This window comes from Cryptomeria japonica, chromosome 7 (genome assembly GCF_030272615.1).
Source record: "Cryptomeria japonica chromosome 7, Sugi_1.0, whole genome shotgun sequence".
Lineage (NCBI taxonomy): Eukaryota > Viridiplantae > Streptophyta > Pinopsida > Cupressales > Cupressaceae > Cryptomeria > Cryptomeria japonica.
The window spans coordinates 431,677,497-431,695,641 of record NC_081411.1 but is presented as its reverse complement, the minus strand read 5'-3'; the positions used below and the strand labels follow the sequence as shown (position 1 = coordinate 431,695,641).

The 18,145-nt window shown below is 34.7% G+C and overlaps 1 protein-coding gene across 1 annotated transcript in view; it reads right to left on the bottom strand.

Moving 5' to 3' along the window:
• Positions 1-17,295: 17,295 nt before the first annotated feature.
• Positions 17,296-18,145, bottom strand: part of LOC131856815 (uncharacterized) — a 75,293-nt gene continuing 74,443 nt past the window's right edge. Inside the window, exon 6 of the mRNA XM_059208746.1 lies at positions 17,296-17,626. Coding sequence (XP_059064729.1) covers positions 17,296-17,626 — 331 coding nt within the window. The remainder of the gene's footprint in view (positions 17,627-18,145) is intronic.

Here is an 18,145-nt window from a genome sequence, read left to right as displayed (position 1 = left end):
ATTATCAGTTCTTTGTCTGATGTAGAGTATGTAGACATTCATGGTATTGAGACTGCATATGAGGTATGGAAAAAACTTGAAGAGATTTATAGCGGTGATGAACATGTTAAGATTGCTAAAGAAGAGAGTCTAAGAGGCAAGTTTGATGACATGCAGATGGTTGAAGGTGAGAATATCTAGCAGTATGGTCAAAGGATGAAGGAGATAGTAGATGAAATTAAGAGTGCATGAGGTAAAGTGGAAGATTCCACAGTGATCAGTAAGGTACAGAGAACCCTGCTACTGGTCCACACTATCCGAGTTGTAACTATTCAGGAATTGAAGTCCATTGACAAAACTAAGGTAACTCTTGACTCCATCATTGGAAAGCTTACTGCTTTTGAATTAAATGGTTATGATGGTAGTGTACAAAAATCTGAGTCTACATTTTGAGCTTCTATTTCTAACCCATCTATGAGGAAAAGTAGAGATCCCAATCATACTTATGAATGCAGATCCAGCAGAGATGTTGATGATGAAGATAGTTTAGCTAGGATTGAAGCATTGTTGGCCAAGCAGTTTCCTAGAGGTACAAGTAAATATAGAGGTAAATTACCTTTGAAATGTTTTGCATGCAACAAGATTGGGCACATTGCTGCTAACTATCCTAATGGTGATAATGAGCACAAACAAGAGAAATTCAAGAAGTATAAGGGTAAAGGCAAAAGAGATTGTCTTATTGTTGTTGATGGTGGTATCACTAATGAGGAATCTGATGGTGATGCTAATGAAGACATTGTGTTTGTAGCTATTAAAGAAGAGATATCAGACTAGAGGGCATTAGTATTCAGGATGGATAACTCTAATGATTGGATCATTGATAGTGGTTGCTCATATCACATGACTAGTGATCGAAGCAAATTTATTTCTTTGAAGGAATTTGATGGTGGAGTTGTAAGATTTGGTAATGATTCACCATGCATGGTTAAAGGTAAGGGAACTATTTCTCTTAACAGAAAGAGTAGTGCAGATGATGTCTACTGGGTTGAAGGTCTAAAGCACAATCTTTTGAGTGTGGCACAACTCAATGACAGAGGATACCCATTGGAGTTTAGAAATGGTATGTGAAAAATATATGATAGAAAAGGTGAACTGATTGCAACTAGGAAGAAAACTAATGGTAACTTGTTTCACCTTAATCATAGAGTTAGAAACTGTTTAATTGCAAAGATAGATGATAGTTGGCTTTGGCATAGAAGATTTTGTCATATAAACTTTGATAAAATTGTTAAAGTGAGTAAGTCCAAGACACTAAGAGGTTTGCCTCAGTTGGACAAACCGATTAATGCTCTATGCAAAGAATGTCAGTTGGGAAAGATGACATCCTCAAATTTCAAGAGAAAATATTTTTCAGCGGAACATTTGTTAGATTTGGTTCATACAGATATTTATGGACCAATAAGGACAAAAAGCATTCAAGGTGATAGATATTTTATGATCTTCACCGATGATTGTTCAAGGATGATGTGGGTCACATTCTTGAAGGATAAGAGTGAAGCTTTTGGTAAGTTCAAGGCATTCAGGGCCTTAGCTAAGGAGAGTAGTAAGAAGATAAAGTGTCTGAGGACAGATCAAGGCAATGAATTTACTTATGAGGAATTAACTAGGTATTGTGAAGAAAATGGTATCAAATGCCAACTTTCTACACCGAGGACACCACAAAAGAATGATATTGCAAAGAGAAACAATCGGTCAGTTGTTGAAGCTGCTAGGATGATTTTGATACAAGGAGGTGTAGCGAAATTTTTTTGGAGAGAAGTTGTTAGCATAGTTGTCTACACTATGAACCGGACTTTGATAAAGAGAGGTAAGGATAAGACTCCTTATGAATATTGGTATGGTAGATCACCTGATGTTAGTTATTTCAAAATATTTGGAAGCAAATTTTTTATTAAGAGAGGTGATTATATTAGCAAATTTGACGCTAAAAGTGATGAAGGTATATTTCTTGGCTATTCCACCAAGAGTAAGGCCTACAAGTGTTTTAACAACTGGACATAGAGAATTATTGAGAGTGTTGATGTTCAACTGGATGAATATTCTTAAGTCTTAGAGGAAACCAGTTTGGACAAAAAGGATGAAGATCCTTGTATTTTTTTTTGGAACTAGAGACTGTGAAATATGAAACCGACAAAGCAAATATTGATGTACCAGTTCAACCGGAACAAATAAATGCAGAAGAAGATGATAATAATGAAGAAGTTGAACCTAAAGATAATGATCATGTTATTCCAAGATATGTGAGACTGAATCACAATCCTAAACAAATTATTGGGGATAAGGATGTTGGAGTACTAACCAAAAGAAGAATCAGAGAGAATTCTTGCATGATCTCCACTATTGAACCAAGAACTGCTAAGGAAGCATTTGGTGATGATCATTGGGTTAAAGCTATGGAGGAGGAATTAGATCAAATTGAGAAGAACAACACATGGACCCTAGTACCCCAACAAGTAAACAAAAATGTGATAGGTACTAAGTGGGTATTCAGGAACAAGTTGAATGAAGATGGTGTTGTAGTTTGCAACAAAACTAGGTTGGTTTGCAAAGGTCATGCACAAGAGGAAGGAGAAGAATATGGTGAGACTTTTGCACCAGTGGCAATACTGGAAGCTATCAGAACTTTACTTGCATTTGTAGCACATAAGAAATTCAAGGTATACCAGATGGATGTTAAGTCAACATTTTTGAATGTGATACTAAAAGAAGTATGCATTGAGCAGCCAGATGGTTATGCTTTGACTAATAAGAAACATATGGTATGTAGATTGCATAAATATTTATATGGATTAAAGTAGGCACCAAGAGAATGGTATGAAAGGCTTCATATACATCTGATGAAGATAGGCTTTCTGAGAACTAGTGATGATAGTAACATATATCTCAAATCTGAAGGAGATAAAATACTAGTCAGCGAAGTATTTGTTGATGATATCATATTTGGAGGTAATGATGACATGAGAAATAGTTTTGCAGATGAAATGAAAAATGAGTTTGAAATGAGAAAGAAGATGAGTCCAAATCTGTTGATGAGAAGGAATATAGGTCAATGATTGGAAAATTGCACTATGTTGTTCACAACAGACCGAACATATCTCATGTTGTTGGCATATTTGCTAGATTCCAGAAGAATCCTATGGAAACACATTTGATAGCAACCAAAATAATTTCTAGATACTTGAAAGGTACTGTTGATTATGGGTTATGGTATCCATATGGAGGAAATTTCGACTTGAAGGTGTACACAGATGCAGATTGGGCAGGAAATGTTGATGACCAGAAAAGAACAACCGGTGGAGCATGTTTTCTTGGAGGAGGACTTGTTTCATGGAGTAGTAAAAAGTAGAGTTGTACTTCACACTCTACTGCTGAAGCTAAGTATGTTGCAGCTTACATGAATTGTACACAAGCTATATGGATGAGGCACTTTTTAGAAGGTTTTAAGATGAAGATTTTAGAACCTATAAAGATTTTGTGTGATAATATAAGTGCCATAAATATTTCCAAGAATCCTATTTTGCACACACGAACCAAGCATATTGAATTGAAGTATCATTTCTTGAGGGAAAAAGTACAGATTAAAGATGTGATCTTAGAGCATGTTTCTACCAAGGAGTAGCTTGTAGATATTTTCACTAAACCTTTTCTTAAGACTACTTTTGAGTATCTTAGAAGTCAGCTAGGGGTTGTCCCTCTTCATGAAGTCAAATAAGTATGATGTAGATTACATAAGTCTCGGACCTACTTGCAGAATTTTACAAAAGGATTGGTGTAGAAGTGAATTTATTCCATAGAGGGAGCATCAAGTTGCAGATTATTGATGATGCACAGTGAAATTTGACATTACATGTTTTACTTTCAATTTGGCATTCATATCATAGGGAGAGAAGAATTATGTGATTATGGGAAGGAGAACAAGTGACAAGCTGAAGACAAGATTCAAGCAAGTGAATAATTGGTAATATAAATCGGGATTCCTATTCACAATCACGCAACAATCAATGGTATTGATATTTGTATTGCCATCAATTCCAAAGGGGGACATTGTTGGCATTTTCATGAAGATTGCATTAATGATATGTTATGTTGTCATTGATGTCAATTAACCAGTAATGATATTGTTGATATTGTTGTAATGTTATTACTGTAACCGGTAGGAAGAATTTGTGAGGAGAACCGGTAACCGATGTAAAACCTATCTATTGATGTAACCGGTAAACCCTAACCGATTAAGTTTGGTGAATTGGTTATATTGGTTTATTATCTGATGACGAGCGTTAATGATTATGACATGTATGATTATTGTATGAAGACAATTTGAAGAGATTTTGACAAGTTGTTGTAACATTTTTTTTTCTAGGGAATGAGAAAATGTGTTGCATTTAATGCAAAGAGGGTGATGAGTTACTAAGGTCAATGAAGTGATGATCAAGGAGTGAACAAGTTTTTCTTGATTGATGTGCAAAGATTTCTATGTAATCCAACAGTCATACTTGAACTGATTTGTTTGTAATCTCTATGAGAATTAGGTTTTTGTTGTGTTACCAATCTTATTGATTTATTTATAAGGTTGATGAAATTGTTTAGTTTAATGAGCTGACAAAGAGTGAGCATAGATCAATTGAGTGTGTTGTTGCTGAACCAGATGATGTATTTGCAATTTGAGAAAAGGTAGATAGGAGCATGAAATGGATCTGATCAAGCAAGTGTAGTGCTATTCAGACAAATCAGCAAACTCTTGTTATTTTCTTATAATTACAGCAGAATGGAAATCCTCTAATTGAGTAATCTCTAACAAGCTTGGTGTTATTCAAATCCTCTAACAAGGTGATACATTAGCTTGGATTTTCAAATCCTCTACCGAGGTTACTCCTTACAGGTTATTTCTTCTAACAAGGCATTGTAGTCAATCCCTTAACCGAGTGATTCCTAACAGGATCAGTTCTTAACAGGACTTTTGTAAAAGCTTTAACAAGCTAGGCTCCAAACATGGCAAACTTCAGAAGAGTTCAGATAGTTATCTTGTGAGTCTCATCTCAGCATGGTTTTCACCTATTTGGGTTTCCACATCAAAAAATATTTGTGTCAAGTGGTGAATATTTTTGTGGTTATGTTTCTTATAGTTGATTTACTTAACTACTTAACTACTTTGATAAGTCATGATAACCGGAAGCATTGAGATATGAAGAAGTTGTTTACTATTAATTTGTTGTAATAGTCAATTGATTTATGTAATGAGTTTTTATCTTGATAGTGGTATTACATTGATAGTTCTAATTTTACTTTGAGAGATTGATTTTTGAGATTGGTGAAGTTTGTATCAGTTTTTCTATCTACTGATTCACGGCCCCCCCTCTTAGTAATTGACTAGATACTTATTCTTTCATCATACCATCAAAGGATACTAATCAACCAGTAGATGAAGAAGATGAAGATGAAGAACAAGAAGAAACTTCTATACTAGAATCGGTTATACCTAGATATGTAAAGTTGAATCACTCAGCAGATCAGATAATTGGAGACGGGAATGTTGGAGTTCAAACAAGAAGAAAGATTAGAGAAAGTGTTTGTCTGATTTCCATAATTGAATAGAAGATAGTAAGAGAATCTCTCAAAGATTATGAATGGATAAAGGCTATCGAGGAAGAGCTTGATCAAATAGAGAAGAACAACACTTGGTCACCTATCCCCAGACCAGCTAAAAAAATTGTGATTGGTACTAAGTGGGTGTTCAGGAACAAGTTGAATGAAGATGGTGAAGTGGTTAGAAACAAGGCTAGACTAGTTTTCTAAGGATATCCACAAGAAGAAGGTGAAGATTATGGATAAACCTTTATACCGGTTGCTAGACTTGAAGGTGTTAGGATGCCACTTGCTTTTGCACCATTTAAAGGATTCAAAGTTTACCAAATGGATGTGAAGTCTGCATTTTTGAATGGGATTCTAGAAGAAAAGGTTTATATTGAACAACTAGATGGGTTTGCATTGACTGAAGACAAGGATATGGTATGCAAAATACATAAAGCTTTATATGGATTAAAGCAAGATCTGCGGGCATGGTTTGAAAGACTCCATTCACATCTGATAAAGATTGGATTTTAGAGAATGAGTGAGGACAACAATATCTACTTGAAGACTGAAGGAGACAAGTTATTAATTGCAAAATTATTTGTTGATGATATCATATTTGGAGGAGATGATGATATGAGTCTAAATTTTGCAAAAGAGATGAAAAAGGAGTTTGAGATGTCTCTGATAGGTGAGATTAAATTTTTCATTGGTTTGCAGGAACAATAGATGAAAGGTGGTATCTTTATCAATTAGTCCATGTATGTGAAGGAATTATTGAAAACCTTTGGAATGGAAGATTGTAAACCAGTTGGAACCCCTATGGTTATTGGTTGTAGATTATCAAAGGCAGATGATTCAGATCTAGTGAATGAATCTGAGTATAGATTTATAATTGGGAAACTACACTATGTTGTTCATAGCAGACCAAATATTTGTTGGCAAATGTACACTCCAATGAGAAATTGTAGGTGATTAAAGGTATTGCCATTGATGGCAACCTTACAATCCTATGGCATAGGCACAGATACTGACACCGGCACCGACAAAGATGTTCACCGGCACCCTAGCCAACAAGATTTTATTTATTATATTCTATATTTAATTGTTAAATCTTTTTTTAAGCCAACAAGGTGAATTGTAATATGACTCATATAAGTATGAGCTCTTGTAAATTATTTAGGATATGTGGATATGGTTAGATTATTGCAGAACTAAGATGCAAATATTAAGGCAGAGTTTGGAATAAGGTTTTGGAAGTTGTATGAGCTTAAACCGGTATTGAACCTAGCATAGCAGATGCTGATCCGAAGTAGTACATGACATTGAATTTTTATAATCCACTTTTGTAAGTCAGTGAGACTTCCCTTTTTGTACTTAAGCAGTGAGCTTTAGGGAGTTGGCCTTCCTGCATGTGCAGGCCCCTATTGTTTTAGTAATATTCACTTATTGGCCAGTGAGCGAATATTGTGGGTTACAAATCCCATCGAGGTTTTTCCCACACCGGGTTTCCTCATTAAAAATATTGTGTTATGGTGTGCTTTCTATGTTGTGTTTATTGTTCTTATTTACTGCATTAATTCTAGTTTATCGGTATACTATTTTGAGATGCAATTCATTTAATAAGACAAGAAAATCCACTAACCGGTAAGATACTGATTCACCCCCCCATTTCAGTATCTTTGGGAATCCTAACAATTGGTATCAAAGCTTGGTCCTCTATTTTCAAAAGCCTAATAGCTTGTGGAAGATTCTAACACCAGTATAGATGGATAATCTGAGAAAGCAACTAGAAACATTTCTTATAGATTATGATGCAGAAAAATTGAAGAATATAAAACTTGAAGATGATCTAAAGGCTACACAGGAAATCATTCAACGACTTCAAGAAAATCTCACTATTGCTAGGAACAAAAGAAGAGAACTTCATGAGAAGATACATAGTGATGATGATGAAAAAGAGACTCTTAATGATCTAGTAAGCAAACTAAAACAAGAGAATATGTCTTTGAGAAATGAGATGCAAGACATGACCGTGAGATTTTGTAAAGACACTGAAAATAGAAAGAAGAATGAAGATGATCTGGCTAGAAGAATCAATGATGCTGTAAATGAAAATATAAGACTCAGTCATGAGAATGATATGTTAAAAACATATATGATTCACTTGGAACATGATAAAACTGAACTCATGAGATAGAAGGATTTCTTGGAAAATGAGTTGGCTACTACAAATCAACACAAGGAGAAATTCAAGTAAAGTTCAGAAGAACTTGATGACATGTTGAAAAATCAAAAACCTAATGGAGATACTAATGGACTTGGATTTGAAGTTGGTGAAAGCTTCGGCACTGCAAACAAACATGATCACAACAAACGGGTAAGACAACCTAATGCTTATGAATTTAATGGAAAATGCTTTAACTGTAACAAGTATGGTCATAGAGAAAATTAGTGTAGATCTAGAAACTATCAGAACACCAATGCACCCACCAGTCAATGTTCTAAATGCAAAAAAGTTGGACACAATTCCAAAAATTGCAGAATGAATGTAAGATGTTATGTTTGTGGAAGATTTGGACACTTTATCTAATCGATGTAGAACACATACCAGCATAGGATATGGAAAAGCTATTCAGAAAAACAATGTGACTTGTTATGCTTGTAACAAGATTGGACATTGCAAAATTTTGTAGAAGTAAGGCATCAAGAGAAAATAACAAAGGACCCAGTTTGAAAGGTAAAGAAAAGGTTGAAGAAGTAAAGCAAGAATTCTCAAAACAATAGATCAGAAAATCAAATATGAATGTTAATGAAGCTATTCCTTCACCGGTAGAGCAGAGTATCACTCCACTGGTATGAGATTCTTCATCTAACATAAAAATAATCCTTTGGGGGTATGGCAACAAATTGAAAAACATGCTAGTTTACCCTCAGTTGATGGGGAGAAGTTGAAATACTTTTTTACTGGCAGATGAGTTAAGTTTTCACTTAACCGGTAGACATTAAATATGGCAATTGAAGGAAATGACACTATAAAGCAAGTGTTTTGGCTCTCTTTTCATTCACCGAGCATTCAAACTTCCTTAGAGTGCAAAAATTATGAGCGAAGGCATCCATAGCGAGAAGTGAAGCAAATCATTCAAGCACTCATACCTAAAAGCATATTAAGGTATTTATAACTATGGCTTCCTCCTCTGCACCTGAATTCATTGCAAACCCTACTATTGTTGAAGTTGTTATGCGCCCTAGGTCTGTATTTAAAATCATTCCCAAAATTGCGAAGAAAGATGATACCCTAGGAGCATTCTAAAAAATACCCAATGGAGTTGCTTATGCTGAGGATCCTAGAATCTACATACATTGTCATATAGAATAACTAGGAGATGATGAAATTAAGAACATGTACAAGACTATTATATGTGATGAAAATGGAAATGTTAAATTAGAACACAAGATAATTGAAAACCTAGGTTTTGTGGAAATTCTAAGTATCCCTGATTTTTCCAAGGATGTTATAAGAATAGCATTAAGAAAAGTTCATGGAGAGTTCTTTTGGTTGGATTCAATTCACAAGATGACCAAAGAAACAGTTAGGGAAGTGACAGGCTTATCTTCCACCGGTAGCAGACCTGAGAAAGGGAAAAAGGTTCCTAATGACACTGTAATGACCCTAACCGGTGCAACTTTTGATAAGAGATCCTTGAGAGTAAATGATGTAAAGGATATCAATGTAAGGTTCATTAGCATGATACTTGGATACAAAGCTAGTCATGCCAATAGATTAAACTCTATTTCTAGCTTGTGTATCAAAAGTGCCTATGACTTGGTAAATAACAATGCAACGATTGACATATGTGAATGGTTGAAGGATGAATTGATAGATAATCTTAAGAAAATCAAAGGAGACAAGAAAGGAACTTTCAGATTTGGCAACCTACTTATATGTCTGATGTTGTATATAACCAAGCAAGTTCCCGGTATTGGTAGAAAGGACTTTGGCTTTGACATCCCGGTAGGAAAACATCAACTGGACATTCTAAATAACATGGGAGATAACCGAGAAAAGAAAAGAAATGAATAATTTCAGGCATTAAAGGCTAGAATAAAAACTAGGATAAGGCTATCTCAAGTTGTTGTTGACAAATATCAAAAGGAGATATGCTTTGTAATAAAGAAAGATGAGATCTGGATGGAGGCAGTGGTTCCAAGGACTATCTGAGTTATTGAAATGGGATATGAGGCAGATAAGAATATAATTGAAACCTATGCAAAAGGCCTCTTAAAAGCACCTAAAGAACCAACTGAAGAAATATTTGGTAGTGTTGAAACAATAGAAAGCAAAATTCAATCCCAAAAAAGAATAAAGAAAATTGAGCAGATAATTAGGAAAGGAACAAGGTAGGCAAAAGCAATCAAAGAGAATGTATTAAATAAAATTGGTATTAAGGAGAGTGACTTAGAAGGACTACAACTGGAAACACATCTTTCACCGGTTGCTACCTCCTCTGATAGTGAAATACCAGCAAAGTTTAAAAGGGTAGTTAGGAAAAGAAAACCTTCACCGGCACCGGCACCGATACCTACTCCTACACCAAAAAGAACAAGACAGAAAAAATAGGCAGTTAGGCCTCCGCCAAGGAAGTTGACACCAAAGAAGAGGAAACAAAAACAAGTTGTTCCTCCACTTGACAAACTTCTGAGTGAAATAACTGAAGATGGGAAATTGGCTAACATTGGCAAGTTGTATAACACACTATTAGATGATGAAAAAGAAAGTATAGAAAATAGTGCTACTTAACATCTTGATATTTATAAGAAATTTTTTATGAAAGTTGATGATATACCCAATGACTTGTACAAAAGATTAGAAGCTAGAAGGGTAGCAATTGTGGAATTAGATAAAAAGATCAAAATAGAAAAATTACTTGCAGTTCACCTAGTGAACTCAACTCAAGAGATTGATGAGTTAATCAGTGAGGCTAACCGGATAGTATTCTCAACTAGTCACCGACATGTAGCACTAATGGTGGGCAGAGTAAATCAAATATCAGAAGAAACTATAGACAAGTGGGATATATTCTTTGTTGAAAAGGAGAAACAAGAAGAGCTTAAGAGACCAAAGACTTTTAAAATCTATCAAAATGAAAAAGACAAAGGTAAAGGTAATGTAGGTGGGCCTACAAGCATAAAGGTGACAGATAACTTACCCCCACCTCCTTCTGATACTCCACTGGCAACAGAGAGTATGGAGACAACACATGAGGACACAAATCCTGATTCAGAGGTGGTATACACAATGAATATAGACACACAGGAAGTGAACATTGTGGTTGATAAGGAATCAACTGAGAAAAGGGACGTGGCAACTAAGCACTAGTAGAAGACACAGTAGTTGACACAAACATTGAGGATACTGTTGGAAACCTTGAGATTGGGAGTGAGCAACAAAATGAATAGGTAACTAATTTCCCAGATATAGGAATTACAGATATCACTGGTACACATACTGATGTATCTACTGAGCAACTGGTAACTGATAGCAATTAAAAATCTGTTGAGATACCGGTTGTAGATGTTTCTGAGGTGCAAACAGAAAAACCGGCAGTGGATACCACTATAAAATCATTAGAGGCACAATCAGAGAAACCATTGGTAGAGAGCACAGAGAAATTGACAGAGACACATATAGAGAAATAGGTAGAGAAATAGGATTCACAGGTACATTCAGAAATAGTGCCACTGGCTACAATAGAAAAACCTAAACCTTTAGTAGGGGAAATGGAGACACAAATTGACCCTCCAGAAAAATAGGAAAGCAAAGCTATTACTACCACCGTCGGATTACAAATTGTGAAGGTAGTTGGACAATCATCTAGAACCTCTATGTCTAAATTTAGACCTACTAATATGACAGAGGTATTGCTAGATTCAATCAAGAAAATAACATAGTGTAATGCACTAGCTTATAAGGCTATTGATGATACTTTACCAATTTTGAAGATGGTAGCATCTAAGTGTAATATAGAGAATAAAGATTCATTGAGGCAATTAGACACATTGTATAAGTACATAACCAACAACCTACTAACAATTGATCAAATCAATGAGGAGACATTCAAAGAGAAAATGAATAAAGAGAATGAAATATTCTTTGAGGAGACAACCAAGAAAAATAAGGAACATATGGATACCTTATTACTGGTACTAGGCAAGACAATTTTGGACTTTAAGAAATTGTACAGAGATACTTGCAAAACAAACATTTTGATAAAAGATATAGATAAAGAGATCAACATATCTCAAAAGGAAATCAATGTTATTGTTGACAACTTGATAGGTTCATCAGATTCAATATTGATAGTAGAACAAGAAATTACCAGATTTGAAGAGAAAATAGAAAAACTTGAAAAAGATAAGGAAAGATTAAGGTTTAAGGAAAAAGAACTAAAGTGCGGACTAAGTCCTAAACTTGATTTTCTCATCTCTTTGAGAAAACAGATTTCTGAGGCTCTTGTTCCAGGACTTAAGACACCGGATGAGAAAATGCACTTTCTCATTGGTACAATTCAAAGGACTAAAGCAGCATTGAAAGATAGTGAGAGATTCTACAACAGTTTGAATGTTGCTTTAGCAGAGTTATATCAGATCATAACTAATTGGTTATAGGGATCATAATAGGAACTACACTCAATTGACATTAAATGACAACCTTCTTCATTGATGCCAAAGGGGGAATAGTAGAGGATGATAAAAAGGATATGATAGAAGAGATCACTAGCTCAGGGGGAGCACACAGTTTTGGTAAGATAGTTTTGGACAACGGTTTTGGATACACATTTTGGCTTTTTCTCATGAGTGTTGCCATCAATGCCAAAGGGGGATATTGTTGGAAAATGCACACTCCAATGAGAAATTGTAGGTGATTGAAGGTATTGTCATTGCTAGCAACCTTACAATCCTATGGCACTGGTAGACATCGACACAGGCATAGACATCGGCACCAACAAAGATGTTCATCGGCACCTTGGCCGACAAGATTTTATTTATTGTATTCTGTATTTAATTGTAAAATCTTTTTTTAAGCCAACAAGGCAAATTGTAATATGACTCATATAAGTATGATCTCTTGTAAATCATTTAAGATATGCGGATATGGTTAGATTATTGCAGAACTAAGATGTGAATATTAAGGCAGAGTTTGGAATAAGGTTTTGGAAGTTGTATGAGCTTAAACCGATACTGAACCTGGCATAGCAGATGCCGATCTAAAGCAGTACATGACATTGGATTTTTATCATCCACTTTTGTAAGTCAGTGAGACTTCCCTTTTTGTACTTAAGCAGTGAGCTTTAGGTAGTTGGCCTTCCTGCATGTGCAGGCCCTTATTGTATCAGTAATATTCACTTATTGTCTAGTGAGCAAATATTGTGGGTCACAAATCCCATTAAGGTTTTTCCCACACTGAGTTTACTCATTAAAAATATTGTATTATGGTATGCTTTCTATGTTGTGTTTATTGTTCTTATTTACTGCATTAATTCTGGTTTGTTGGTATACTATTTTGACATGCAATTCATTTAATAAGTCAAGAAAATCCATTAAGCAACAAGATATTGATTCACCCCCCCTCTCAGTATCTTTAGGAATCCTGACAATATTGCTCATGGAGTTGGTATAGTGGCAGGATTTGAAAAAATTCCTAAGCAGACTCATATGGTGGCAGTAAAGAGAATTTTTCACGTATCTTAAAAGAACTATTGATTATGGATTATAGTATCCATACAAAGACAACTTCTCTTTGAAGGTGTTCACAGATCTTGATTGGGCAGGAAATATAGATGACTAGAAGAGCACAACCGATGGAGCATTCTTTTTAGGAGGAAAACTGGTATCTTGGACCAATAAGAAACAAAGTTGTATTTCTTAGTCTACAGCAAAAGCAGAGTATATGACTTCATCCTTGAACTGTACTCAAGCAATATAGATGAGACATGTATTGTAAGGATTCAAGGAGACTATGACAAAACATGTGATCATCTATTGTGATAATACAAGTGCAATAAGTATTTCAAAGAACCTAGTATTACATGATAGAACAAAGCATATTGAACTGAAGTATCATTTTCTAAGAGAGAGAGTGCAAGATAAGATAGTTGAGATGGATCATGTGTCAAGTAAGGAGCAGTTGGCTAATATCTTCATTAAGCTATTACCTAAGGGGACCTTTGAATATATCATAGGAAAGTTAGGGGTTATACCCCTACCGAAGGTCAACTAAGATTTTGTTGTAGCATCAATCTAGTGGATTAATTTAAGATCCTTCACTATAGATTGATGAGAAGTGGGCTACTCCTCAGGGGGAGCACCTCAAATGAAGGAAGCAAGAGCAGTAGAAGATGAACTTGACACTTTGTACCTTTGGCATTGTTGTCAAAGGGGGGGAAGAAATGCAAAGGGGGAGAAGAAAAATGATAGGGGAATAAGTAAAGCAAAGAAGGAGAAGAGCAGAGAAGATCAAGTGAAGCAGTCATAATTGGAACTCTAATAGTTATGTATGGTGAGCGTTCAGTTTTGCATGATGAGATTTTGATGAGCTTTTTTTATTGCCATTTTGGTGTTTCCATCAATGACAAAGGGGGGGATTATTGACATATTGTTGGCATATCTAATGAAGACAATAATGAGGAGATTATTGGCATATGGAGACGTTGATGAGTTGAGAAGATAATCAGTAAAGTTATTGTTGGTAAAGTTGGTAAAATTGATGGAGATTCTTGGCTAGATGATGTTGATATAGTTGTAAGTTGTTTGATGACTTTATTTGTGTTGGCATTGATGGAAACCATATTTTTTGAGTCATCTAAGTCATCTAGGCCTAACGATAAATCTTGACCAATAGAAGAATGTGTTAGACAAAAAAACTACTAAGTTGTTGTAAACCAATAAGCAGGAATAGTGTGATGAAAGACACCGGTATGGACGATTGGTGAGGAGTTAGGCATTGCAGTTTTACAAGAGTATTGAAGACAAGAACATGCATCTATGTTCTGCACTACATTAGCATATTCAGTATATTAGGTGAGTTATGATTGACTGTCATAAACATTGTGAAGAAGAATGTCTATCAGTAATAGATCTTTAACTGGTAATGATTTATGGTTTGGCAGTGGATCTTATCATGTTCATAACTTAGTGATGTCATGTCAAAAACCATGTGTAATGATAAGATGGTGTTTAGGAAAGTACAAGGATCGAATTTATTGGGAAATAGGAAAGTGTTTAGTAGAATGTGACAAGGGTTTGATTGCTTATCAAATCTATGTGTGGTGATGACTGATGATCATTCAATGGTAGAAATTTTCTTGAAATTTTTTGTAATGATCTGTAATGTATTTTGGCAGACTCTTTTGTCGCACTTGATGTAAATTCAATGTATTTTGAATGTTGTTAGGTTTATGTAACCAACCTAGTTGAAAAGTGTATTTAGGTTGAGTTTGAGAAGAGATTTTGTGTCGGTGGTTTGAGAAGAAGAGTGTGTCAAACCTATTGGGTGAATATTTTGTCACTAGCATACCAATGACAAAATATGTATTCACACATAGCTATGTTGAGAAATTAATCCCTCCTCTCATCAAGGGGAGGTTCCCTTTGAAATTTCTTCTCCAATTAACAAGAAAGTAAAATTTGTGGGTAAGTTTCAGGCATATAACTCTCTTTTTTTAGAGTATATGTAATCTCCCTCCACTTTGTTACAACTCTCTATCACTTTTGATACTTAAAGAAATGAACAAACTAATCCAACAAATTATACCAAAAATTACAACCAAGAAGCACAAAGTCTTTCTTGAATGTAATTCTAACTAAGCTTATTATTACAAATGGTAAGAAATCCAACTTGCAGCTCATTCAAGTGTACTTCCCCAATATTTAAAACCACAAGTAAATAGCAGCAATACAAAGCGTACCACTAATCACTTAACATTAGAAAATTTCCCAAGTCTATTTGAACAATTGGAAAGCTCTTTCATAAACTTTAACAATTTCACCAAAAGATTCAAGATCAAAAAGAATGATTATGAGAACTAAACATAAGAATGATTTCAACCATTATCACAATCTTTAGTCCAACACAAATTTTGGAAACTATAGAATTGCTATCTTTATTTCCTTGAATCCACTTTTTTACATCAAAAGGACAAAGTCTTAATTGAGATAAAAATTGGACAGAGTTTTTCTAAGCATATTCAAGATAAAATATATACAAATGAGGGTCCTCCTTATATATGAAAAGAGTGGAGAAAAATGTGGGCATAGTTGACTAATTCAACTGCATAGTCCCACTTGACTACAACTACAGCAGAAAGAAAATATGTAGCTGCGAGAAAACTTGCAACTTCTAACAATGCAACTATGCGGAAAGAAAATATGCAGCTGCAAGAAAACTTGCAACATCTAATAATGCAACTATGTGGAAAGAAAATGTCAAAAATGGGACACTTTATTCATCTTTCTCCTCCTCATTGGATTCTGAAATTCTTCGAACTTGACCACAATAGATTCCATCTCGGCTTTGTCCAATATTAGGGTAGAGCCGATGATGATGCGAACACGGGAAACTGCATCTTCATCCTTTATGTATTTCTTTTTTGTATCTTTCAACATTGATGTGAGGACTTCAAAACTAACTTGTATTTCCAAAAATTTATCAAACACATTCAATGAGAAAGCCTATTCTGTACAGTGATCCATTAAGGAAAGAAATTCTTGTATGAAGGCATCAATGGTCACAAGGTTTTGATTATCATTATACAAGTAACAAGGAATATCAGTTATTCTAGCTGAAATAAGATCAATTTCATCATCTCCTTCCTTCTTTTCTTGATCTAGCTCCATAATCATTGACTTTACTATTTCTTTCTTGTGAGACAACAAAGATAGAATTTGGATATATCTCTCTCTAGTTGGGATGACCTTATTCTCCACTAGGATGTCAATTCTGAAATCCTCCATTTTATTCCAAAGGGTTACACTTCTCTCAATATCTTCTATTTCTTGAGATAAGAAAGTTTTAACACCTTGGATTTGACTTTGGATAACTTCAAAGTCAGCCAACAACTTAATCATTGAATCTAGAAGATGAGAACCTTCTGATTTCAATTGAGCAATCCACTCATTCACTACACGACCTTTGATACCCACCTATTCCACCTTCTTGAGAGCTTCAGTATCTATTGAAGAAACAATTGGCTAAATTTCCTGAGATGATTGTGTGACCTTAAGAAGCACACCAGTTAATTGCTCACATTTCTACTTTAATTCATTCTTTTCATTTCTTTCTTGATCAAATCTTCGCATCAGAGAATTTAAAGCACTCTAGGAATATAGCTTGACACTTTCATGTGTCTCCACTCCAATCTCTACAGTGTGCATAGTATAATCCCCAGGTTGTGTATCATCCTTATTCTTGTCTGAAGAGGGAACCATAATCTCAGCATATTTCCTTTTGGTAGTTGGATCCACTAGTACCCGGGAAACAATCTTTGTCTTTTTAGTACCTTTGGATTTTGGTGGAGCCAATTGTTTAGAATCAAATTCATCTAGTAAAATTACTTGTTTCTTTCTCTTAGGTGCTACTAAATCCATCCATGGTAGTAACTCTATGTTAGTGAATGGAGTTGTGGCCTCCTATTGAGAATCAACTGTTATTTGAGGAGCATTATGACTTGAAATTGCGGCAGTTGTAGATGTAATTACTGGTATCAAAGCTGAAGTGTCCTGTGATATACCAGCTGATGTAGCAACAATAACTGCTATTGATACCTCCTTTGTAACAACTATAGATGGAAGAATGGAAGGTACATTAGCAATAATCTTAGTACTTACAAGGGGTGGAACTTCTGCTATGACCATTTTAGAAGGTAAAGTCACCATTCGTTGTTCTACAAATGCTTGCTCCATAGTTTCAGTAAAATCCAACATTGAGGATTCAATAGTTGTTGAAGGAATATCATCCAAACTAGAAAAATTGGATAGTGTGAAATGTTGGTGGGCAGTCTTTGATTGTGGTATTTCCATATCTAATTCTTCATCATCAAATTCCTCATCTTCTTGATCAGAGTCAGTTTCAATCAAATGAATAACAACTTGTCATGCCCAAACTTTTGGGCAAAAATGGAACAACAATTTTTTTTTTTAAAAACATAAATACATTAAATAAACTACATTTAAAATGGAATAAATAAGTTCTATCTTAACTAAGGGTTAACTCAAGATTAAAGAATGGTTTACTAAATTTGATTTGATTAACTAAATCAATATGGTGACAATAATTAGAGAAGACTAATTATTCCCTAAAAGGGGTCATCACAACTTAATTAATTAATCTAATTAAACTAATTAATTTCCTCTTATTAAAATTCTCCAACAAGAATCAAGAGATATTAATTATCTCAATAGTATTTAAAATACTCAAGGCTAAATAGAATAATGATAATCTTATCTCATAATAAAATTAATTAATTGAACGTACGCAATT